The 27,548-nt window shown below is 43.3% G+C and overlaps 1 protein-coding gene across 1 annotated transcript in view; it reads left to right on the plus strand.

The window, feature by feature from the left end:
* Window positions 1–27,548, plus strand: part of LOC106576988 (galactosylgalactosylxylosylprotein 3-beta-glucuronosyltransferase 2-like) — a 49,013-nt gene that overhangs the window by 14,077 nt on the left and 7,388 nt on the right. The window contains exon 2 of the mRNA XM_014154606.3: window positions 19,368–19,512. Within this exon, the coding sequence (XP_014010081.1) occupies window positions 19,368–19,512 (145 nt within the window). The remainder of the gene's footprint in view (window positions 1–19,367; window positions 19,513–27,548) is intronic.

Below are 27,548 nucleotides of genomic sequence, written 5' to 3' on the forward strand. Positions count from 1 at the left end.
GCACCAACATAGAAATGAAAAGACTAGAACATCCCCTAGTCACGCCCTGACCTACAACACCATAGAGAACCAAGGGCTCTCTATGGTCAGGGTGTGACATTACCACAGGTAGACTCCAATCAAGTTGAAGAATCATTTCAAGGATTATCAATGGAAATCTCAATATCATGTCTTATAGCAAAGGGTCTGAATACTTATGTAAATAAGGTATTTTTATTTGTTATTTTTATACATTTGCAAAAATGTATCTGCACGAACCCAGTCTTCACTAAGTCATCCATACATCAACTGTCTTAAAATAATTTATTTACTAAACAAAGTAATTCACAGAAAGCATACAAACAGTAGTTATCGTCACAAAGAATTGGTAGAGTAATGTGCCCTAGTGGGCTAAACCGGCATGGCGGCTTGTTAAACAAACAAGGGGGTTGGGGGCAGCGGAGAAGGCACACAGAGTTGATAAATATTAACAATTGATATGCTAATCCTTTGCACATGAACGCTCACTCATTCGGGAACAATTGCAATCAATATATATTTACGCTCAGTGTGTCGTCAGGATCCTTGTTGGAGAGTTTTTGTCCTGTTGGAGAGTTTTTGTCCGCGTTCTCTCTCTCTCTCTCTCGGTTAGAATGGATCTTTCAAAGCGACATTCGTTAATGTCGTTATAGAATGGATGTTTCGTCGGTCTTCGCGTTCAATGATATCAAATTTCTAGCTGCCCTACTATTAATTAATATCAAAGACTTGTTATTATCCTGTCGCTATCGATAGTCTAAAAGTTTAACCACGTGGTATGGTTAAACTTCAGTAGAGGGATGCATGGTCAAACCTTGGCTCTCTCTTCTGAGGTAAGCTGGTCTGGAGAAAGTAACCCTGGGTGGGCTTATATACTGAATGTAGAAAAACTGTCACATGACGCCTTGTCCTGTCTGTGTCCCTGGGGGCGTGGCGATGACTGAGTTAACCTCTATGGGCTAGGTGGGACGCGTCCCACCCGTGGTGCACTCCATCAACAGCAGGTGCATTTCAAGAGCGGCAAATTTGAATCCAAATAAATGTCAAAATTCAAATTTTTCAAACATACAACTATTTTACACCCTTTGAAAGATAAACATCTCCTTAATCTAACCACGTTTTACGATTTCAAAAAGGTTTTACGGCGAAAGCATAAATTTAGAGTATGTTAGGACAGTACATTTACAAGAGTTGTGTGTAATGTTGTGCCAATTCAAAGACAGGCGTCACCAAAACCATAAAATCAGCTAAAATTATGCACTAACCTTTTACAATCTCCAACAGATGACACTCCTAGGACATTGTGTTAGACAATGCATGCATTTTTAGTTCTATCAAGTTCATATTTATATCCAAAAACAGCGTTTTACTGTGGCGTTGATGTTCAGGAAATCGTTTCCCTCCAATAACCGGCATTCAAGTCAGCACCACAAATTAAATAATTAAAATTAGAAAACATTGGTAAAATATTATATTGTCATTTAAAGAATTATAGATTTACATCTCTTGAACGCAATCAACTTGCCAGATTTAAAAATAACCTTACTGGGAAATCACACTTTGCAATAATCTGAGCACTGCGCCCAGAAAAATACGCGTTGCGATACAGACTAGCCGCCATGTTGGGGAGATCTAAAATCGAAAATACTATGTAAATAATCCATTACCTTTGATTCTCTTCATCAGATGTCACTTCCAGGTATCACAGGTCCATAACGAATGTAGTTTTGTTCAAAAAAGCTCATCATTTATGTCCAAAAATCTCCGTCTTGTTAGCACATGATCTAAGCCCGCCGGACTTCACTTCATGAACGAGGGGAAAAAATATATTTACGTTCGTTCAAACATGTCAAACGTTGTATAGCATAAATCATTAGGGCCTTTTTTAACCAGAACATGAATAATATTCAAGGTGGACGAATGCATTCTCTTTTATAACGTATTGGAACGAGGGTACCCAACATGAACTCGTGCGCCAGGTGTCTAATGGGCCATCATCGTTCCATGGCTCTTGTTCGGTCAGATCTCCCTCCAGAAGACTCAAAACACTTTGTAAAGGCTGGTGACATCTAGTGGAAGCAATAGGAAGTGCCAAAATATTCCTCAGCCCCTGTGTTTTTCAATGGCATAGGTTTAAAGGTAATACAACACATCAGGTATCCACTTCCTGTCAGAAAATGTCTCAGGGTTTTGCCTGCCAAATGAGTTCTGTTATACTCACAGACACCATTCAAACAGTTTTAGAAACTTTAGGGTGTTTTCTATCCATATATAATAAGTATATGTATATTCTAGTTACTGGGTAGGATTAGTAACCAGATTAAATCGGGTACATTTTTTTATCCAGCCGTGCAAATACTGCCCCCTAGCCCTAACAGGTTAAGCTTTGAACAGAAATACAATTCTATCACATTAACATCAGTACATAGCCTCTCAACATATTCCAAATAGCTTTAATCTTATTAAATCATTGTATACAACCATTAGATGTAAGTCTCACTGCTGAGGCTAGTATATAAACCTTAGTATGGTAATATGGCCATATTGTCTCTAATGAGCCTCACAAAATTGTACCAAGCGGACCAGTTCGTAGCTGGATTCTTCACCTGATCTTTTATACCTTCTCCAGAACATAAATGTCGTTCGGTTCTCCAATTCTGTGAGGTGGAAGAATCCTTTGTTCTCTCCATGAAAACACTGTGTCTCTTTATACTGGGGCCATGAGGCAGGACATTCTCCTTTGGAATTTTACGACTGCCTTCACACAGCCTTGTGTCAGAAGTATAGAGGTCGGGGGATGGTGCATAGAAAAGGCTTGGTGCAGAGGGAGGGGGTTCAACTGCGTTCTCTGTACCCAGAGAGAGGGCAACGTCATGACAGTAGATTGATGAGTAAAACATATAATTTAATACATTTTAGAATAAGGCTGTAACATAACAAAATGTGGAAAAAGTCAAGGGATCTGAATACTTTCTGAATGCACTATATGTATGTAAATTATTGTTATTTATTTTAAAACATTTGGTCAGGGGCTCCCAAGCGGCCAGGGGCCCTAAGAAACCGCTTATGTCGGTTATGACTAGGGCCGGCCCTGCTACCTGCAGCTCCAAAGATAGGCCTGTGTAAAAATCTGTATTTTTATAGGCTGATAGTCAGCCTGCTCCCTCCACCTTGTCCAGGTCATTACAGAACTCACCTCCGTAGTAATAGTCTATCATAGGGCATTAATGACCTGTCATATTGTGGTAATAACCTGTCAAACCTGGCATTTTGTTTATTCTCGCATTTCACAGATAGTGTAGCTGTCAAACCAAGGCTATTTATTTTCTCATAAAGAAGTTTTGTATCCAAAATGTACAATAACAAGCTAGACCATATTAGAACTGGATTTGTAGAGTCAATGAGCAAAAGTAAACATTATGAAGAGCCTAGTATATTTAAGCAATAAGGCCTGAGGGGGTGTGGTATATGGCCAATATACCATGGCTAAGGACTGTTCTTAAGCACGACACAACGAGGAGTCCCTGGATACAGATCTTAGCAATGATATAATGGCCATATACCACAAACCCCCGAGATGCCTTATTGCTATTATAAACTGGTTACAGTACCAATGTAATTAGAAAAGCAAAATACATGTTTTGTCATAACCGGGGTATACCGTCTGATATACTATGGCTTTCAGCCAATCAGCATTCAGGGCTCAAACCACCCAGTTTATAATTAAGCAATAAGGCCCGAGGGGGTGTGGTATATGGCCAATATACCACGGCTAAGGGTTGTTCTTAGGCACAACACACTGGCTATACCACAGCTTTCAGCCAATCAGCATTCAAGACTTGACCCACCAAGTTTATAAAGGGAAATAATGCACGCTCTAGAATGCCCTTCTTTTTACTGCTCTAATTACATTGGTAACCAGTTTATAATAGCAATTAGGCACCTTGGGTGTTTGTGTTATATTGCCAATATACCATGGCTAAGGGCGTTGCGTTGTGCATAAGAAATGCCCTTAGCAATGGTATATTTAAGCAATAAGGCACGAGGGGGTGTGGTACTGTATATGGCCAATATACCACGGCTAAGTGTTGTTCTTAGGCACAACGCAACGCGGCCTTATTGCTATTACAGTATAAACTGGTTACCAATGTAATTAGAGCAGTACAAATAAATGTTTTGTCATACCCGTGGTATACGGTCTGATATACCATGCCTGTCGGCCAATCAGCATTCAGGGCTTGAACCAGGCAGTTTATAATGGCATATAACACACCCCATATTTGCACGGTAGTATTCAATGGCTATAGTTAATTTTTATGTTTGAGATGCTTTTGAAAGCAAAAGTCGAATTGAAAACAGTATTGGTATTGTTGAATTCAATTTTCATAATAGCATGCTAGGACTGATGGTTTGGCCAGCTAAACTAGCAAGTGTGTTTGTTTGGTTACCACAGCAACTACTGTAGCTATCTAGTTAACTTGCTAGCTAGTTCAGTGGATGTTGAACACATTTCTACCAGCAAATGAACACATTTCTAGTGGCAAATGTGTTCAATTATAGCCATGATAATCAGCTCGGGGCTCTGTGCGTTCACTGGGAAATATTAGAATGCCTAGCCATCGTTGATTATCCCTTACATAATTAATAACACCACCACTCAATTACTGTGACTTAGTGAGTGAGGGGGGGGGGGGGGGGTGGAATAGGCGAAGGTTGTCTAACTTTTTTTATGTGATATTTTTATTGGGCACAGGGGAGGGTGGTTCATTTTTTCCCTGGTTTACGTTCGCTCTTTAAAAATGTTTTACTTTAGAATTTCTTCCATATATCCACCCCCCCTATATCAATGGGTTTTTGTACTTCCCTTATGCACTATGCTTTTCTACATTTTACATTTTACATTTACGTCATTTATCAGACGCTCTTATCCAGAGCGACTTTTTCTGCACGTTAACTATTACTATACCACAGGTCAATAGTCTACCAGTCTGCCTATCCTGCCCTCTATCCACCATTCATAGTGACAATAGTAGTGGGTGGATCATTTGTCCGGACCTGAAATATGCTAACTAGCAATCATATAACACATAAACATTTATTCAAAGGTGCATAAATTTTCAATATGAATCCACAAGAACAAATAGGAATAGCTGATAGGCAGCTGAGAGGCCAGGTGTGTCATTGCGCATGAAAGAACAGTGAGACACACAGCTCAAAAAGCTCCCCTATTGATCTTGTTTAGGGACAATACAATTATCCTACCTAGACTAGCCTACAACACCACAATGCAATGAATATTTGCATTATTGTTTTCAAGTGGGTACAACATTCTACTGGAAACCGTAGTGGAGATGTCCTTTGAATAATCGTGCAAAAGCCCTGTGATTTGAATGTTTCATTCCATTTGGATCAGTTGTGGGTCTATTTTCAACAGTTTATAAGGTCTAGAAAGGGACAGTAGCAGGCCAGTCTGGCTGTATTTTAACTTCTGATAATGTGATGCTCTGTCTGTTGCAGACCATCATTCTCCCAAGTTGTCCTATAATAATGTGGCCACATTTGCTCCCAGCAGGCCCAGTTATTCAGGAAGGCTTAACACGTGCTCTGCCTCCTCTCCAATCGGAGCGGCTTTTCCTCACGCACCTAGAACATAATACTTCTATATAGCCTTTGTAATTTAACTGTATTACCTTTATATGCCTTCTATTTGAGGTAGATGTGTACATGAAGGCAGGGTAAAGTGACTAGGCATAAGGATAGATAATAATAAGACTAAAATAAAGAACAGTAAACACTCCGTAAACACAACCAGTCACAATGTTTTAATTTGATTAGGCTACTTCAAATGTCCTGTTGGCTATCTCTGCACATTCGTCCAAAATTTAATTCCAGCATCCAAACTGTGCAGCAGCCATTTGATGAATGGAAAGAGACATCTGTTACAAAACACCAGAATGTTTAATGATATTGGGAGATTGTGAAGACAAGCCTTCAATACTGGCTAGGCCTGCAAGGTAGGGACGGATATATTTTCTGTTTGTCAAGATTTACATAGACTAAGCCTGTTTTATTGTGATGTTGAAAATGCAAACCATGATATTGAAGTGCCCGAAGTCGATACATGCTTTACTTATTGGTTGTGTGGTGCATTGGTACAGAATCCTGTTTGTGGATAACTAGTTGCATATATTATATATAATTATGAATATAGCATCAGAATATAGAAAATCTGATTTCCCCCTAGCTGATCATTGTGTGCAGCCAGCTCTGATTGTTGTGTAATGAAACAGGCAGAGTGAGTAAGCTCGTCTGTGGTAGAAGGCAAACCCTCCACCTTCTGGCCCGTAGCCCTGCCTGGCATCGACTGTGCCACAAATGCATGCTGATGTCGCAACAGTTATTTTTATTTGTGGCCGTCAACATTATTTAGAGTAAATTTAATGAGGGGGGAGGGTGTGTAATTTTTTTTTACAGTACAAGGGGAGGGTCATGTGAACATAGTTTTTACGTTGAGGAGGGGCGGGACATATTTTTTATGTCAACTACCAGCACATTTCTAATGGTCCCTAATGTCTGAGTTTGAGAGGAAACCAGCTGGAAATGCTTTGCATAAAGAAAGAATTATTGGATGTTTTCTCTGTTATCAAGCATTAACAGGTCATGGCTCGGCACAATTCATTATGTGTGCCAGACATTCCACCAGCTTTGCTGCCTCGGAATGGAGTGTCAGCAAACAGAACCGGGCATATTTCACATTAATGCCCTGTGAGCAATCACAGCCTCTGGGTGAGTTTGCATTTTGCTCCAGGGCAGTGGGAAGTCGTGAGCCTGTGGTAACAGCGTAACTGCAGCACCCTTTGCCAATACTGAATGGCTCCCAAGTGTTTGTGTAAGCATAGTCTGCCAGTCTGTCAGTCAGAAATGTGCATTGGTCTGACTTAAAATTACTGCAACCAGACAGCTTGTCAAATAAAGCTGTTCAGTCAAAGGCTTGAAGGAAATGGCAGGCCTATAGTCCTCAAATCACATGTGCCTAATACAACGGGTGTAGACTTAACCATGACATGTTTGCCTATGAGCCCTTCCCAACAATGCTGAGTTAGAAAATACAAATAGCAACATGAGGAATAAAATACACAAGAATGGAGCTATATACAGGGAGTACCAGTACCAGATCAATGTGGAGTTATATACAGGGAGTACCAGTACCAGATCAATGTGGAGCTATATACAGGAAGTACCAGTACCAGATCAATGTGGAGCTATATACAGGAAGTACCAGTACCAGATCAATGTGGAGCTATATACAGGGAGTACCAGTACCAGATCAATGTGGAGTTATATACAGGAAGTACCAGTACCAGATCAATGTGGAGCTATATACAGGGAGTACCAGTACCAGATCAATGTGGAGTTATATACAGGAAGTACCAGTACCAGATCAATGTGGAGCTATATACAGGAAGTACCAGTACCAGATCAATGTGGAGCTATATACAGGGAGTACCAGTACCAGATCAATGTGGAGCTATATACAGGAAGTACCAGTACCAGATCAATGTGGAGCTATATACAGGAAGTACCAGTACCAGATCAATGTGGAGCTATATACAGGGAGTACCAGTACCAGATCAATGTGGAGTTATATACAGGAAGTACCAGTACCAGATCAATGTGGAGCTATATACAGGGAGTACCAGTACCAGATCAATGTGGAGCTATATACAGGGAGTACCAGTACCAGATCAATGTGGAGTTATATACAGGAAGTACCAGTACCAGATCAATGTGGAGCTATATACAGGGAGTACCAGTACCAGATCAATGTGGAGTTATATACAGGAAGTACCAGTACCAGATCAATGTGGAGCTATATACAGGGAATACCAGTACCAGATCAATGTGGAGCTATATACAGAGAGTACCAGTACCAGATCAATGTGGAGTTATATACAGAGAGTACCAGTACCAGATCACTGTGGAGCTATATACAGGGAGTACCAGATCAATGTGGAGTTATATACAGGGAGTACCAGTACCAGATCAATATGGAGCTATATACAGGGAGTACCAGATCAATGTGGAGCTATATACAGGGAGTACCAGTACCAGATCACTGTGGAGTTATATACAGGGAGTACCAGTACCAGATCAATGTGGAGCTATATACAGGGAGTACCAGTACCAGATCAATGTGGAGCTATATACAGGGAGTACCAGTACCAGATCACTGTGGAGCTATATACAGGGAGTACCAGTACCAGATCAATGTGGAGCTATATACAGAGAGTACCAGTACCAGATCAATGTAGAGCATATACAGGGAGTACCAGTACCAGATCAATGTGGAGCTATATACAGGGAGTACCAGTACCAGATCAATGTGGAGCTATATACAGGGAGTACCAGTACCAGATCAATGTGGAGCTATATACAGGGAGTACCAGTACCAGATCAATGTGGAGCTATATACAGGGAGTACCAGTACCAGATCAATGTGGAGCTATATACAGGGAGTACCAGTACCAGATCAATGTGGAGCTATATACAGGGAGTACCAGCACCAGATCAATGTGGAGCTATATACAGGAGGTACCAGTACCAGATCAATGTGGAGCTATATACAGGGAGTACCAGTACCAGATCAATGTGGAGCTATATACAGGGAGTACCAGTACCAGATCAATGTGGCGCTATATACAGGGAGTACCAGCACCAGATCAATGTGGAGCTATATACAGAGAGTACCAGTACCAGATCAATGTGGAGCTATATACAGGGAGTACCAGTACCAGATCAATTTGGCGCTATATACAGGGAGTACCAGCACCAGATCAATGTGGAGCTATATACAGAGAGTACCAGTACCAGATCAATGTGGAGCTATATACAGAGAGTACCAGTACCAGATCAATGTGGAGCTATATACAGGGAGTACCAGTACCAGATCAATGTGGAGCTATATACAGGGAGTACCAGTACCAGATCAATGTGGAGCTATATACAGGGAGTACCAGTACCAGATCAATGTGGCGCTATATACAGGGAGTACCAGCACCAGATCAATGTGGAGCTATATACAGAGAGTACCAGTACCAGATCAATGTGGAGCTATATACAGGGAGTACCAGTACCAGATCAATGTGGAGCTATATACAGGGAGTACCAGTACCAGATCAATATGGAGCTATATACAGGGAGTACCAGATCAATGTGGAGCTATATACAGGGAGTACCAGTACCAGATCAATGTGGAGCTATATACAGGGAGTACCAGTACCAGATCAATGTGGAGCTATATACAGGGAGTACCAGTACCAGATCAATGTGGAGCTATATACAGGGAGTACCAGTACCAGATCACTGTGGAGCTATATACAGGGAGTACCAGTACCAGATCAATGTGGAGCTATATACAGAGAGTACCAGTACCAGATCAATGTAGAGCATATACAGGGAGTACCAGTACCAGATCAATGTGGAGCTATATACAGGGAGTACCAGTACCAGATCAATGTGGAGCTATATACAGGGAGTACCAGTACCAGATCAATGTGGAGCTATATACAGGGAGTACCAGTACCAGATCAATGTGGAGCTATATACAGGGAGTACCAGTACCAGATCAATGTGGAGCTATATACAGGGAGTACCAGCACCAGATCAATGTGGAGCTATATACAGGAGGTACCAGTACCAGATCAATGTGGAGCTATATACAGGGAGTACCAGTACCAGATCAATGTGGAGCTATATACAGGGAGTACCAGTACCAGATCAATGTGGCGCTATATACAGGGAGTACCAGCACCAGATCAATGTGGAGCTATATACAGAGAGTACCAGCACCAGATCAATGTGGAGCTATATACAGGGAGTACCAGTACCAGATCAATGTGGCGCTATATACAGGGAGTACCAGCACCAGATCAATGTGGAGCTATATACAGAGAGTACCAGTACCAGATCAATGTGGAGCTATATACAGAGAGTACCAGTACCAGATCAATGTGGAGCTATATACAGGGAGTACCAGTACCAGATCAATGTGGAGCTATATACAGGGAGTACCAGTACCAGATCAATGTGGAGCTATATACAGGGAGTACCAGTACCAGATCAATGTGGAGCTATATACAGGGAGTACCAGTACCAGATCAATGTGGAGCTATATACAGGGAGTACCAGTACCAGATCAATGTGGAGCTATATACAGGGAGTACCAGTACCAGATCAATGTGGAGCTATATACAGGGAGTACCAGTACCAGATCAATGTGGAGCTATATACAGGGAGTACCAGTACCAGATCAATGTGGAGCTATATACAGGGAGTACCAGTACCAGATCAATGTGGAGCTATGTACAGGGAGTACCAGTACCAGATCAATGTGGAGCTATATACAGGGAGTACCAGTACCAGATCAATGTGGAGCTATATACAGGGAGTACCAGTACCAGATCAATGTGGAGCTATATACAGGGAGTACCAGTACCAGATCAATGTGGAGCTATATACAGAGAGTACCAGTACCAGATCAATGTGGAGCTATATACAGGGAGTACCAGTACCAGATCAATGTGGAGTTATATACAGGGAGTACCAGTACCAGATCAATGTGGCGCTATATACAGGGAGTACCAGTACCAGATCAATGTGGAGCTATATACAGGGAGTACCAGTACCAGATCAATGTGGAGCTATATACAGGGAGTACCAGTACCAGATCAATGTGGAGCTATATACAGGGAGTACCAGTACCAGATCAATGTGGAGCTATATACAGGGAGTACCAGTACCAGATCAATGTGGAGCTATATACAGGGAGTACCAGTACCAGATCAATGTGGCGCTATATACAGGGAGTACCAGCACCAGATCAATGTGGAGCTATATACAGGGAGTACCCGTACCAGATCAATGTGGAGCTATATACAGAGAGTACCAGTACCAGATCAATGTGGAGCTATATACAGGGAGTACCAGTACCAGATCAATGTGGAGCTATATACAGGGAGTACCAGTACCAGATCAATGTGGAGCTATATACAGGGAGTACCAGTACCAGATCAATGTGGAGCTATATACAGGGAGTACCAGTACCAGATCAATGTGGAGCTATATACAGGGAGTACCAGTACCAGATCAATGTGGAGCTATATACAGGGAGTACCAGTACCAGATCAATGTGGAGCTATATACAGGGAGTACCAGTACCAGATCAATGTGGAGCTATATACAGGGAGTACCAGTACCAGATCACTGTGGAGCTATATACAGGGAGTACCAGTACCAGATCAATGTGGAGCTATATACAGAGAGTACCAGTACCAGATCAATGTAGAGCATATACAGGGAGTACCAGTACCAGATCAATGTGGAGCTATATACAGGGAGTACCAGTACCAGATCAATGTGGAGCTATATACAGGGAGTACCAGCACCAGATCAATGTGGAGCTATATACAGGGAGTACCAATACCAGGTCAATGTGGAGCTATATACAGGGAGTACCAGTACCAGATCAATGTGGAGCTATATACAGGGAGTACCAGTACCAGATCAATGTGGAGCTATATACAGGGAGTACCAGTACCAGATCAATGTGGAGCTATATACAGGGAGTACCAGTACCAGATCAATGTGGAGCTATATACAGGGAGTACCAGTACCAGATCAATGTGGAGCTATATACAGGGAGTACCAGTACCAGATCAATGTGGCGCTATATACAGGGAGTACCAGCACCAGATCAATGTGGAGCTATATACAGAGAGTACCAGTACCAGATCAATGTGGAGCTATATACAGGGAGTACCAGTACCAGATCAATGTGGCGCTATATACAGGGAGTACCAGCACCAGATCAATGTGGAGCTATATACAGAGAGTACCAGTACCAGATCAATGTGGAGCTATATACAGAGAGTACCAGTACCAGATCAATGTGGAGCTATATACAGGGAGTACCAGTACCAGATCAATGTGGAGCTATATACAGGGAGTACCAGTACCAGATCAATGTGGAGCTATATACAGGGAGTACCAGTACCAGATCAATGTGGAGCTATATACAGGGAGTACCAGTACCAGATCAATGTGGAGCTATATACAGGGAGTACCAGTACCAGATCAATGTGGCGCTATATACAGGGAGTACCAGCACCAGATCAATGTGGAGCTATATACAGAGAGTACCAGTACCAGATCAATGTGGAGCTATATACAGGGAGTACCAGTACCAGATCAATGTGGAGCTATATACAGGGAGTACCAGTACCAGATCAATGTGGAGCTATATACAGGGAGTACCAGTACCAGATCAATGTGGAGCTATATACAGGGAGTACCAGTACCAGATCAATGTGCAGAGGTACAAGGTACTTGAGGTAGATATGTACATGAAGGCAGGGTAACATGACTAGTCATAAGAATAGAGAATAATATGAGTAAAATAAAAAACAGCGTACACTCTTAGAAACAAAGGTGCTACTGTATCTAGAACCTTAAAGGGTTCTTTGGCTGTCACCATAGGAAAACCCTTTGAATAATCTTTTTTTTTGGTTGCAGGTAGAACCCTTTTGGATTCCATGTAGAAACCTTTCTACAGAGGGTTCTACATGGAACCCAAAATGGTCTTACCTGGAGCCAAAAAGGGTTCTACCTGGTACTATAAAAGGTTATCTTATGGGGACAGCTGAAGAACCATTTTGGAGATTTTTTTTTCGAAGAAAGTAGCAGCAGCGTATGATGAGTGTAAAAGTGTTTTTTTGTTATGTTGGTATGTGTGTGTGTATGTGTGTTTGTGTTGTTGGCATGTGTGTGTGTGTGTGTCTTGTGTGTGTGTGTGCGTACATTATGTAGTGTATGTGAATATGTGTGGGTTTTGTGTGAGAGTGTTTGTGTAGTGTGTGTATATAGTGTGTATATATGGTCTTGTGAGTGTGTATAGAATCAGTGCAAGATAGGATCAGTGCAGATAGTCCAGGTAACCATTATTTAACTATGTAGCAGTCTTATGGTTTTGGGACCGAAGCTGTCTCTGAGCCTGTTGGTCAGAGAGCTGATGCTTCGGTATCGTTTGCCGGACGGTAGCAGAGTGAACATTCTACGGCAAGGGTGGGCAACTCCAGTCCTCGGGGGGCCAGAGTGGTGTCACACTTTTTCCCCATCCCAACCTAACACAGCTGATTAAATTAATTGCATTCTAAACGGAAGATCATGATTAGGTGATTATTGGAGTCAGGTGTGTTAGCTGCGGCTGGGGCAAAAGTGTGACACCAATCAGGCCCCCGAGGACTGGAGTTACTCATCCCTGGTCTATGGCTTGGGTGGCTAAAGTCTTTGTTAATTATTTTGTCCTTCCTCTGACACCGCCTGATATAGAGGTCCTGGATGGCAGGGAGCTCAGCCCCAGTGATGTACTGGGCTGCCCACACCACCCTCTGTAGCGCTTTGCGGTCGAGGGTTGTGCATTTGCCATAAGCGGTGATGCAGCCAGTCAAGATGCTCTCGATGGTGCAGCTGTAGAACTTTTTGAGGAAGCAAATCTTTTCAGCCTCCTGAGGGGGAAGAGGTGCTGTTTTGCCCTCTTCACGACTGTGCAGGTGCGTGTGGACCGTGTTATGCCCTTAGTGATGTAGACACCAAAGAACCTGAAGCTCATTTGGATGGGGGGGGGGGCGCACTCCCCTCTTTGTCCTGTTGTAGTCCACGATCAGCTCCTTGGTCTTACTGAGGTTGAGGGAGTGATTGTTGTGTTGGCACCACATTGCCAAGTCTCTGACCTCCTCCCTGTACGCTGCCAGAAGAGGACTGGCCACCCCTCATAGCCTGGTTCCTCTCTAGGTTTCTTCCTAGGTTTTGGCCTTTCTAGAGAGTTTTTCCTAGCCACCGTGCTTCTACACCTGCATTACTTGCTGTTTGGGGTTTTAGGCTGGGTTTCTGTATAGCACTTTGAGATATCAGCTGTAAGAAGGGCTATATAAATAAATTTGATTTGATGGCTATGCAGTCGTGGTTGAACAGGGAGTACAGGAGAGGACTAAGCACACAGCATTGAGGGGGCCCTGTGTTGAGTGTCAGCGTGACAGAGGTGTTGTTGCCTACCCTCACCCCCTGGGGCCGGCCCATCAGGAAGACCAGGATCCAGTTACAGAGAGAGGTGTTCAGTCCCAGGGTCCCCAGCTGAGGGGACTATGGTGTTGAATGCTGAGCTGTAGTCTATGAACAGCATTCGTTATTTCCCCTCTTGTCCAGGTGGGAGAGGGCATTGTGATGTGCAATAGAGATTGCATCATCTGTGGATCTGTTGGTGCAGTATGTGAATTGGAGTGGATATACGGTGTCTGGAATGATGGTGTGAGTCATGACCAGCCTTTCAAAGCACTTTATAATTACAGATGTGAGTGCTACTGGGTGATAGGCACAAGAGACCTGCTGGTAAAAGTGAGGTAGAACATCCTACCAATTAATGAAAAGTGTCAAGCTCCGGAGAAGACCCAGATGCAGACAGTTTCGAAGTAACAAAAGTTTATTACAAAAACAGGGGGGCAGGCAAACGACAGGTCATGGGCAGGCAGAGGTCAGAAAAGAATTGAACACAATTTTGTCTCTCCCACCTCAACAAGGGTAGAAACTATTCTGAAATGAGCAGACTATTAATTGGTGTGGAAGATAGGCCTACATACTTAAGGATAGGTCTACATACTTGGACTTGAACTACACTGACACATTGCCAGGACAAATTCAATCAATGTCCATGGTTTCATAGTGTTCAGTTGGCCCCTAGAAAGGGAACAAAGGAACCACAAGAAAGAGAGGAAGAGCAAAATCTGAAATCCAATTCCATCAAACCCATGTGAGCAATTATCATAATTACATACTAGAGGGGTTTTTTTCTGTCTGGGAACTGAAGCAGAAAGAAGAGAATCCCACAGATAGAAATTGGCTGTGTCTGAGTAGGTGGTGGAGAGGAGGAGGAGGAGGGGGGAGAAGGAAGGGGAAGGAGAGAGAAAAGGTAGTGTAGTGAAGAAGAGAGGGTGGTGAGAAAGATGGAGGAGGTGTGAGAGAGGTGAAGTGCGTAGAACAGGGCGTGAGAACAGACACTTGATTTTACACTAGCTCTGGTTACTCATTACTGCACTGGCACACCCCTTCTATTCTCCCGCTCTGTCTCCTCTCCACTCTCCCTCTCTCTTTTCCTTATTTATGGATCCGTTCCTCTCTCATCACCTCCCTGCTTTCCTTTTCCATCCTCTCCCACTCTTCTCTCTTTCCCTGTGTCCTCTTCTCTCTTTCCTTGTGTCCTCTTCTCTCATGTACTACCCTCTCTCTCTTTCTCTCCCTTCCTCTATTCCTCCCTCCTCATCCCTCTCCTCATTTATTTCTCCACCCTCAGGAGCAGTGTGAGTCGTGAGTCTGTCAAAATGCTGGCATTGTCTACCCTCCAACCCTGAACCCACCCCCCCGCCCCACACCCAGCTGCTTAGAAGGATGGAGACAGAAACGATGCCCTTAGAGCACAAACACACACCCACACACCCACACACACTTCATCATTCTTTCAGACACAGCAAACTCAACCCCAACCCCTTACACCAACCCGCGCACACACCATGTATCATTGCATCACCATTTCATAACCTCCTCATTTTCTCTCCTCTAATTTAATTCATCATTTTTTTTCTCCCTTTCTCTCTTTCATAGCCCCCGCTATGCATATTAATGACACATGGAGAAGGATTGATTAAAATCGCACCAAGGAAACAGTGTATGAGCACACAATTAAATGACAGCTTATTCTCTAGGAGAGGAACACATTTATAATGGATTTATACTGTATCGTTAAAAATCCCAATGTATATGCATACACTTTACATATCACCTCCGTTAATATGGAGTAAACAAAAGCAGCCTAAATATTCACTGACTATGTTGCAACTCAATATTAGATAGATGACATCTTAAATGGTAACCTGACGTATTCTCCTGTTCCCCTCGTCAAAAGTGCACTCCGAATCCACAGACGATGTAATTGACATTACACTGCACACTGCCCTTTCCCATCTGGACAAGAGGAATACCTATGTAAGAATGCTGTTCATTGACTACAGCTCAGCCTTCAACACTATAGTACCCTCCAAGCTCATCATTAAGCTCGGGGCCCTGGGTCTGAACCCCGCCCTGTGCAACTGGGTCCTGGACTTCCTGACGAGCCGCCCCAAGGTGGTGAAGGTAGGAAACAACACCTCGACTACGCTGACCCTCAACACAGGGGCCCCACAAGGGTGTGTGCTCAGCCCCCTCCTGTACTCACTCAATCATCAAGTTTGCAGATGACACAACAGTAGTAGGTCTGATTACCAACAATGACGAGACAGCCTACAGGAAGGAGGTGAGGGCCCTGGCAGAGTGGTGCCAGGAAAATAACCTCTCCCTCAATGTCAACAAAACTAAGGAGCTGATCGTAGACTTCAGGAGACAGTAGAGGGAGCACGCCCCCATCCACATCAATGGGACCGCAGTGGAGAAGGTGAAAAGTTCCTCAGTGTACACATCACTGACAGTCTGAAATGGTCCACCCACACAGACAGTGTGATAGAGAAGGCACAACAGAGCCTCTTCAAGGCTGAATAAATTAGTCTTTGCCCCTAAGACCCTCACATAGTTTTACAGATGCACCATTGAGAGCATCCTGTCGGTCTGAATCAATGCCTGGTAGAGCAACTGCACAGCCCGCAACCGCAGGGCTCTCCAGAGGGTGGTGCGGTCTGCCCAACACATCACCGGGGACACACTGCCTGCCTTCCAGGACACCTACAGCACCCGATGTCACAGGAAGGCCAAAAAGATCATCAAGGACAACAACCACCAGAGCCACAGCCTGTTCCCCCGCTATCTTCCAGAAGGCAAGGTCAGTACAGGTGCATCAAAGCTGGGACCTAGATAATGAAAAAGAGCTTCTATCTCAAGGCCATCAGACTGTTAAATAGCCATCACTAGCCGGCCTCCACCCAGTACCCTGCCCTGAACTTAGTCACTGTCCCTAGCTGGCTACCACCTGGTTACTCAACCCTGCACCTTAGAGGCTGCTGCCCCATGTACATAGACATGGAATCACTGGCCACTTTAATAATGTTTACATACTGTTTTAACTCATTCCATATGTATATACTGTATTCTACTGTATTCTAGTCAATGCCACTCCGACATTGCTTGTCCTAATATTTATATATTTCTTAATTCCATTATTTTACTTGTAGATTTGTGTGTATTGTTGTGAATTGTTAGATACTACTGCACTGTTGGAGCTAGGAACACAAGTATTTCGCTACACCCGCAATAACATCTTCTAAATATGTGTATATGACCAATAAGATGTGATTTGATTTGATTATCCTTTAAGGTATGACTTTTTTCTGTACCACTCAGTCAGACAATGCCGCTATGTGGAAAGTATACCTCCATTTCAGATAGAGACCAGGAACCCATCTACTGTGTCAAAATCCAATGTATGTCAATAATGGGATCTGGTTTCCTCGATGTCCCAAAACGCCAGCATAGAGCCAGTAGAGGTTATAGGTCACAAAGCAATTCTTTTTTGGTCTATTTTTAGAGCTAGAATTCTCTGCAGAGTGGATTCTGTCTGAAGGGTATTGACTATTTCTCTAGCACAGGTATTATACGGTTGATGTTGGTTTTGACAGTCTGGGTCCATGCCTGCAGAGGCTGGAGCTTTTAATCAATCTTTACAGTTCCCAGGTCTGCCTTTGCTTTTTCTCTGAGGCCCTGGTCCAATTGAACATTCGTCCTTCTTTCCTCCATTCCTTTTTTAATCACTGATCTGTGTGTGATTGGATAGCAATCATCTCCGATCTTGGAGTGTCTAGTGGGTAGGACTATATGGGTACTATGGGGGTGCTTTGTAATTAAGAATACATTGGAAGCATTTTTAAGGATGTCTTTTAAACAACTGCTCCATCCCTAAGTCTCCATTCATTTGAGGAATTATGCATATCCAAACACGGGTCAGGATCTGGACGAAACATAATTAGAACCAAATGAATGTCGACTCATTTTTTGCTGCTACCCAGTGTTATCTACTTGATTCCTTCACAACAGTCTTCATCAGGCTACTCAGGTTAAAACCCCATCAAAGACCATTAAGGCTGGAAACGATGCAGTACCATAAGGCTAAAAATTAAGATTACACACGGGAACTGTAAACAGTGAGCGAGCGGACATTCACTCTCTTTTCATCTCCGTTTTGACAGACTCGACTAGAAGCCTTTGAAAAAAAACCCTGGAGGAAACAAAGGTTGAGAAGGGTTTTAGCGTCGCACAAGCTCAAGGGGTACAGCATTTGAAGAGAAGACTTCTAAGCTGTGTGCATGGGTAAAGGGGAAGAGAGAGAGAGAAAGGGAGATAGAAAGGGAGAGAGAGCCTTCCCATCACTCTGTTGAGCGCTGGGAGGTGGAGAGGAGACATGAAAGATCTAGGCCCTGCCTTGACCGTTTGTGTGAAGAATCACACGGCGTCATTGTCGCTCTGTAATCCAATACTGTCTTGTATGTTTTGCCCATGAGTGACTTCCTTCAGGTGGTTTGAGGTTCTGAAAGGAGAATAACACTTTATCGAAATCTATACTGGAAATGATGTATGAAATGTTACACACACAGCAGCAAACAAACAAATGAATGCATGCACACACACAAGCAAGCATACACACACACACACACACACACACACACACACACACACACACACACACACACACACACACACACACACACATAGTAACTGTATACACACACACACACACACACACTCACATGTGTTCCACACTCCAAGGCTAAACGCAATTTACACACTTACACACAAACAGTCTGGCTCTACCCTGCTGCTGGCTGTCTGTAATTAATTCACGGTGAAAATGTACCCGGGCCCCATTCTACTCTGCTATTTCATTTAGTGTAGGATCCAGTGAAGCAAGGAGTCTAGCCATGCTGATTTCCACCTTATCAGATTTCTTCAGATATTTCATCCGACGTTTGCCACCAAATAAATGTGGTTGTTGATCTACTTCACAGCTTGATTTGAGGAGGGTGGCAGTTCTATGTATGGACACAGACGGTCCATCTCAAAAGTCTAAAACTGCCTCCCTGTCTGCTATCCTCTATCTACACTGATATGAACGAGCTACAAAGGCCTGGAGCTAATTCACACCAAGAGTCCTATTGCTTTGACCTCTCCTGTTTTCGGATCATAGTGCCTGTCTGTGTGGCCTATGGGGCTTCTGTGTGTTTGTGTTTGTGTGTCTAACTCTCTCTCCCCCTCTGTTTCTCTAGATGCGTTCGACGCGGGGTGTGTCAGTGTGGCCGGTGGGGCTGGTCAGTGGGCGGAGGTACGAGCGCCCCATAGTGGAGAAGGGCAAAGTGGTGGGCTGGTACACTGGCTGGAGGCCCGACCGCCCCTTCGCCATCGACATGGCAGGTAAGAGCACATCTAATCCTCTAGGGCAGAGGAACTGAACCCAATGTTTTTTAAACCTGGAATGCGGCCCAACATGGTGTAAACTGCTTCACACTATTAATGGGCTCTTGTGTTTGGGGTGAGGAGTGGGACTGTTCTCGGTCTCTCTCTAAAAGGGTGCGTCAGGTAACGGTGCTTTTCAGCTGTAAGCACATCTAAAAGGAAAGTGGGATGCTGCTCACCACTTCAGCCTTCTAGTGGTCTTTCTCTGCTCTGTCCATAACAAACCCATCTAGTGGTCCCTCCTGCATTAATGGTTCTGCTAACCACACACTGACACTCAAGCGTGCAAAGAAAGGGACACAGCCAGACATGCGATACACATAGACACGTTTTACCCATACTCTGTGCTCACAAACAAACACACACACACACACACACACACCACACACACACACACACACACACACACACACACACACACCACACACACACACACACACACAGACAATTAAGACATTGTAACAGAAGAGCCTACTCCTCTCCTCATCTCCTCCTCTCCGTCTCCCCTTATCAACCTTTTTCCTTTTCTCCTGTGCTTTCCTCTACTCTCCCTATCTCCCCTAGTCTTTCTTATTGTTCTGTGTGATTCAGTTGGTAGAGCATGGCTCTTGTAATGCTAAGGTTCATGGGTCAAATTCCTGCTGGGGTCACCCATATGAAAATATATGGACGCATTATTAAGTCACGTTGGATAAAAGCGCCTGCTAAATGGCGATAGGTAGCCTAGCGGTTACAAAGTTGGGCCAGTAACCGAAAGGTCGCTGGTTTGAATACCTGAGCGGACAAGGTGAAAAATCTGTTGATGTGCCCATGAGCAAGGCACTTAACCCCAATTTCCTCCAGGGGTGCTGTACTACTATGACTGACCCTGTAAAAAATAACATTTCACTCCATTAAAAGAAAAACAAATTGATCAGAAATACAGTATAGACATTGTTAATGTTGTAAATGACTATTGTAGCTGGAAACGGCTGATTTTTTATGGAATATTTACATAGGCGTACAGAGGCCCATTATCAGCAACCATCACTTCTCAACGTCAACAGTGAAGAGGCGACTCCGGGATGCTGACCTTCTAGTTCCTTTGTCCAGTGTCTATGCTCTGCCTAGAAGGCCAGCGTCCCGGCATCGCCTCTTCACTGTTGACGTTGACACTGGTGTTTTGCGGATACTATTTAATGAAGCTGCCAGTTGAGGATTTGTGAGGTGTCTGTTTCTCAAACTAGACACTCTAATATACTTGTCCTGTTGCTCAGTTGTGCACCGGGACCTCCCACTCCTCTTTCTATTCTGGTTAGAGACAGTTTGCGCTGTTCTGTGAAGGAAGTAGTGCACAGCGTTATAAGAGATCTTCAGTTTCTTGGCAATTTCTGGCATGGAATAGTCTTCATTTCTCAGAACAAGAATAGACTGACGAGTTTCAGAAGAAAGAACTTTGTTTCTGGCCATTTTGAGCTTGTAATCGAACCCACAAATGCTGATGCTCCAGATACTCAACTAGTCTAAAGAAAGACAGTTTTATTGCTTCTTTAATCAGGACAATGGTTTTCAGCTGTGCAACCATAATTACAAAAGGGTTTTCTAATGATTAATTAGCCGTTTAAAATGATAAACTTGGATTAGCTAACACAACGTGCCATTGGAACACAGGAGTGATGGTTGCTGATAATGGGCCTCTGTACGCTTATGTAGATATTCCATTCAAAATCAACCGTTTCCAGCTTCAATAGTCATTTACAACATTAGCAATGTGTGACCCCAAACTTTTGAATGGTAGTGTATATCTTTCAACTCTGCGGTTATGTTTAACGTACAATTTCAATTTATCTAATCAAATACAATCCACAGATTGCGTGTTGAAGATAAATACTTTTACTAAGAGAATTAGTATCTTAGTAATTGACTGACCCGGTCTCTCCAGATCTCCTAACAGTACTATTTCTAGGGTCAATTTTAGATCAATGCTATGCATTTTCAGCCATTCCTGAACCTGAGACCAGAAACAGGCTACCTGAGGGCAATACCAAAATAAATGGTCTATTGATTCTGTATCCTCACAACAAAATCTGCAGAGCTTCGATGATTTTATGGCCCAAATATTCAACATTTTGTTGGTGGCAAGAATTCTTTATAATAATTTTAGCTGAAAAGCACGAAGTCTTGAATCTTGCGTTGTTTTATATATCAACTCATACCATGGAATCGGTACATCAAAGATCTCTTCCAAACTATTTTGCAATCTGTATGGCACAGTTCCAAGATGTCATAGATCAATTCCAAGATGGCATAGCAGTCAGGCGTTTTTTTTTCTTGTCGTATCCCGTGTATATATATTTTTTTCTTCGCATATATTTCGTATATATTTTTTATAAAAAATGTTTTAACCTCAACTTCAACATATTCTCCTGCAACCCGCCTCACCCAATGTGGTATGGATCTGCTATTTTCTTTACTCTAGAACCGGAACCCCCAACAGAAGCTAGCCAGCTAACTAGCTACTAGCTAGTAGTCAGCTAGCCACTGCTAGCGGTCATCAGCTAACCTTTAGCCTGGACAACTCCTGCCAGTCTGCACAGCGCGATTCAATCCAGAGCATATTGGACTTCTTTTCTCCACATCTCCGGATTCCTACCGCAAGCTCTGAACCTTTTCACCTGGATCATCGCAGCTAGCTAGCTGCTATCCGAGTGGCTACTCCTGGCTAACGTCTCTGTCCCGGAGCAAGCACCAATTAGCCTGGAGCTAGCCTATGTTAGGCCCATCTCCCGGCTAGCTGAAGAGGTCCATCAGCCACTCCTTGGGCTGCAATACCTATTTTTCCAATTGGCCTGGACCCCTTTTACTGCCGATACGGAGCCCCGCCGATCCATCATGACTGGACTACCGACGTAATCCGCCCGAGGGGGTTTTCAACAGGCTCCTCCATCGCGACGTCCCCTGAATGCCCATCTGCTAGCCTGCTAGACCCTGCCCACTAGCTGTCTGAATCGCCGTGTCTCCAGCCCGCCAAGCTACTCACTAGACCCCATGATCACTCAGCTACGCATGCCTCTCTCTAATGTCAATATGCCTTGTCCATTGCTGTGTTGGTTAGTGATTATTGTCTTATTTCACTGTAGAGCCACCAGCCCTGCTCAATATGCCTTAGCTAACCGTTTTGTTCCACCTCCCACACATGCGGTGACCTCACCTGGTTTAAATGGTGTCTATAGAGACAATACCTCTCTCATTGTAACTCAATGCCGGTGGTAGCCTAGTGGTTAGAGTGTTGGACTAGTAACCAAAATGTTGCAAGATGAAATCCCCGAGCTGACAAGGTAAAAATCTGTCGTTCTGCCCCTGAACAAGGCAGTTAACCCACTCTTCCTAGGCCGTCATTGAAAATAAGAATTTGTTCTTAACTGACTTGCCTAGTTAAATAAAGGTAAAATTAAAAAACTCAATGTCTAGGTTTACTCACAGCCCACTGTACATTATGCCTTGAATCTATTCTATCGTGCCCAGGAACCTGCTCCTTTTACTCTCTGTTCTGAACGTACTAGATGAGCAGTTCTTATAGCCTTTATCCGTACCCTTATCCTACTCCTCCTCTGTTCCACTGGTGATGTAGAGGTTAATCCAGGCCTGCAGTGCCTAGCTCCCCTCCCATTCCCCAGGCGCTGTCATTTGTTGACTTCTGTAATTGTAAAAGCCTTGGTTTCATGCATGTTAACCTGTTGGGACTAGGGGGCAGTATTTGCATGGCCGGATAAAAAACGTACCCGATTTATTACTGGTTACTACTCTTGCCCAGAAATGAGAATATGCATATAATTAGTAGATTTGGATAGAAAACACTTTAAAGTTTCTAAAACTGTTTGAATGGTGTCTGTGAGTATAACAGAACCCATATGGCAGGCCAAAACCTGAGAAGATTCCATACAGGAAGTGCCCTGTCTGACAATTTGTTCTCCTTCTGTGGCATCTCAATCGAAAATACAGCATTTCTGCTGTAACGTGACATTTTCTAAGGCTTCCATTGGCTCTCAGAAGGCGCCAGAAAGTGTAATGGGGTGTCTGCAGTCTCTGGGCGAAGTACAGGAGCTCTGTTTGTGAGGGGTCAGGCTGGGAACAGTGACACTGGAGATGCGCGTTCATGACAATTCTCAATTTTTTTCTTTCAGCCTTTGAATGAATACAACATCGCCCGGTTGGAATATTATCGCTATTTTACGAGAAAAATCGCATAAAAATTGATTTTAAACAGCGTTTGACATGCTTCGAAGTACGGTAATGGAATATTTTGCCATTTTTTGTCACGAAATGCGCTCGCGCGTCACCCTTCGGATACTGACCTGAACGCACGAACAAAACGGAGCTATTTGAATATAACTATGGATTATTTGGAACCAAAACAACATTTGTTGTTGAAGTAGAAGTCCTGGGAGTGCATTCTGACGAAGAACAGCAAAGGTAATCCAATTTTTCTTATAGTAAATCTGAGTTTGGTGAAGGCCAAACTTGGTGGGTGTCAAATTAGCTAGGCGTAATGGCCGGGCTATGTACTCAGAATATTGCAAAATGTGCTTTCGCCGAAAAGCTATTTTAAAATCTGACACCGCGATTGCATAAAGGAGTTCTGTATCTATAATTCTTAAATTAATTGTTATGTATTTTGTGAACGTTATTCATGAGTAATTTAGTAAATTCACCGGAAGTTTGCGGTGGGTATGCTAGTTCTGAACATCACATGCTAATGTAAAAAGCTGTTTTTTTATATAAATATGAACTTGATTGAACAAAACATGCATGTATTGTATAACATAATGTCCTAGGAGTGTCATCTGATGAAGATCATCAAAGGTTAGTGCTGCATTTAGCTGTGGTTTTGGTTTTTGTGACATATATGCTTGCTTTGAAAATGGCTGTGTGATTATTTTTGGCAGGGTACTCTCCTGACATAATCTAATGTTTTGCTTTCGCTGTAAAGCCTTTTTGAAATCGGACAATGTGGTTAGATTAACGAGAGTCTTATCTTTCAAATGGTGTGAAATAGTCCTATGTTTGAGAACTTTGAATTATGACTTTTTTTGGTTTTAAATTTGGCGCTCTGATTTGTCACTGGCTGTTGAATAGTGTGGGACGATTTTGTCCCACGTACCCTAAAGAGGTTTAACATTAGAAGCCTCCTCCCTAAATTTGTTTAATTCACTGCTTTAGCACACTCTGCCAACCCAGATGTCCTAGCCGTGTCTGAATCCTGGCTTAGGAAGGCCACCAAAAACACAGAAATGTCCATCCCTAACTATAACATTTTCCACCAAGATAGAACTGCCAAAGGTGGCGGAGTTGCAATCTACTGCAGAGATAGCCTGTAGAGTTCTGTCTTACTATCCAGGTCTGTGCCCAAACAATTTGACCTTCAACTTTTTAAAATCCACCTTTCCAGAAACAAGTCTCTCACTGTTGCCGCTTGCTATTGACCATCTTCTGCCCCCAGCTGTGCCCTGGACACCATACAGTGCCTTGCGAAAGTATTCGGCCCCCTTGACCTTTTCGACCTTTTGCCACATTTCAGGCTTCAAACATAAAGATATAAAACTGTATTTTTTTGTGAAGAATCAACAACAAGTGGGACACAATTATGAAGTGGAACGAAATTTATTCGATATTTCAAACTTTTTTAACAAATAAAAAACAGAAAAATTGGCCGTGCAAAATTATTCAGCCCCTTTACTTTCAGTGCAGCAAACTCTCTCCAGAAGTTCAGTGAGGATCTCTGAATGATCCAATGTTGACCTAAATTACTAATGATGATAAATAGAATCCACCTGTGTGTAATCAAGTCTCCGTATAAATGCACCTGCTCTGTGATAGTCTCAGAGGTCCGTTTAAAGCGCAGAGAGCATCATGAAGAACAAGGAACACACCAGGCAGGTCCGAGATACTGTTGTGGAGAAGTTTAAAGCCGGATTTGGATACAAAAAGATTTCCCAAGCTTTAAACATCCCAAGGAGCACTGTGCAAGCGATAACATTGAAATGGAAGGAGTATCAGACCACTGCAAATCTACGAAGACCCGGCCGTCCCTCTAAACTTTCAGCTCATACAAGGAGAAGACTGATCAGAGATGCAGCCAAGAGGCCCATGATCACTCTGGATGAACTGCAGAGATCTACAGCTGAGGTGGGAGACTCTGTCCATAGGACAACAATCAGTCGTATACTGCACAAATCTGGCCTTTATGGAAGTGGCAAGAAGAAAGCCATTTCTTAAAGATATCCATAAAAAGTGTAGTTTAAAGTTTGCCACTAGCCACCTGGGAGACACACCAAACATGTGGAAGAAGGTGCTCTGGTCAGATGAATCCAAAATCGAACTTTTTGGCAACAATGCAAAACGTTATGTTTGGCGTAAAAGCAACACAGCTCATCACCCTGAACACACCATCCCCACTGTCAAACATGGTGGTGGCAGCATCATGGTTTGGGCCTGCTTTTCTTCAGCAGGGGCAGGGAAGATGGTTAAAATTGATGGGAAGATGGATGGAGCCAAATACAGGACCATTCTGGAAGAAAACCTGATGGAGTCTGCAAAAGACCTGAGACTGGGACGGAGATTTGTCTTCCAACAAGACAATGATCCAAAACATAAAGCAAAATCTACAATGGAATGGTTCACAAATAAACATATCCAGGTGTTAGAATGGCCAAGTCAAAGTCCAGACCTGAATCCAATCGAGAATCTGTGGAAAGAACTGAAAACTGCTGTTCACAAACGCTCTCCATCCAACCTCACTGAGCTCGAGCTGTTTTGCAAGGAGGAATGGGCAAAAATGTCAGTCTCTCGATGTGCAAAACTGATAGAGACATACCCCAAGCGACTTACAGCTGTAATCACAGCAAAAGGTGGCGCTACAAAGTATTAACTTAAGGGGGCTGAATAATTTTGCACGCCCAATTTTTCCGTTTTTTATTTGTTAAAAAAGTTAGAAATATCCAATAAATTTCGTTCCACTTCATGATTGTTTCCCACCATGTTGTTGATTCTTCACAAAAAATTACAGTTTTATATCTTTATGTTTGAAGCCTGAAATGTGGCAAAAGGTCGAAAAGTTCAAGGGGGCCGAATACTTTCGCAAGGCACTGTATGTGAATTGATTGCTCCCCATCTATCTTCAGAGCTCATGCTGTTAGGTGACCTAAACTGGGACATGCTTAACACCCCGGCCGTCCTACAATCTAAGCTAGATGCCCTCAATCTCACACAAATTATCAATGAACCTACCAGATAGATACAACCCCAAATTCGTAAACATGGGCACCCTCAAAGATATCATCCTAACCAACCTGCCCTCCAAATACACCTCTGCTGTCTTCAACCAGGATCTCAGCGATCACTGCCTCATTGCCTGCGTCCATAATGGGTCTGCGGTCAAATGACCACCCCTCATCACTGTCAAACGCTCCCTAAACACTTCAGCGAGCAGGCCTTCCTAATTGACCTGGCCCGGGTATCCTGGAAGGATATTGACCTCATTCCGTCAGTAGAGGATGAGTGGTTATTCTTTAAAAGTGCCTTCATCACCATCTTAAATAAGCATGCCCCATTCAAAAAATGGAGAACCAGGAACAGATATAGCCCTTGGTTCACTCCAAACCTGACTGCCCTTGACCAGCACAAAAGCATCCTATGGCGTACTGCATTAGCATCAAACAGCCCCCGCGATATGCAACTTTTCAAGGAAGTTAGGCACCAATAAACACAAAGGCTAGCTTTTTCAAACAGAAATTTGCATCCTGTAGCACAAACTCCCAAAAGTTCTGGGACACTGTAAAGTCCATGGAGAATAAGAGCACCTCCTCCGAGCTGCCCACTGCACTGAGGCTAGGAAACACTGTCACCACCGATAAATCCACGATAATGGAGAATTTCAAGAAGCATTTCTCTACGGCTGTCCATGCTTTCCACCTGGCTACCCCTACCCCGGTCAACAGCCCTGCACCCTCCCACAG

This window comes from Salmo salar, chromosome 18 (assembly GCF_965601325.2).
Source record: "Salmo salar chromosome 18, fSalSal1, whole genome shotgun sequence".
NCBI classification, from domain to species: Eukaryota; Metazoa; Chordata; class Actinopteri; order Salmoniformes; family Salmonidae; genus Salmo; species Salmo salar.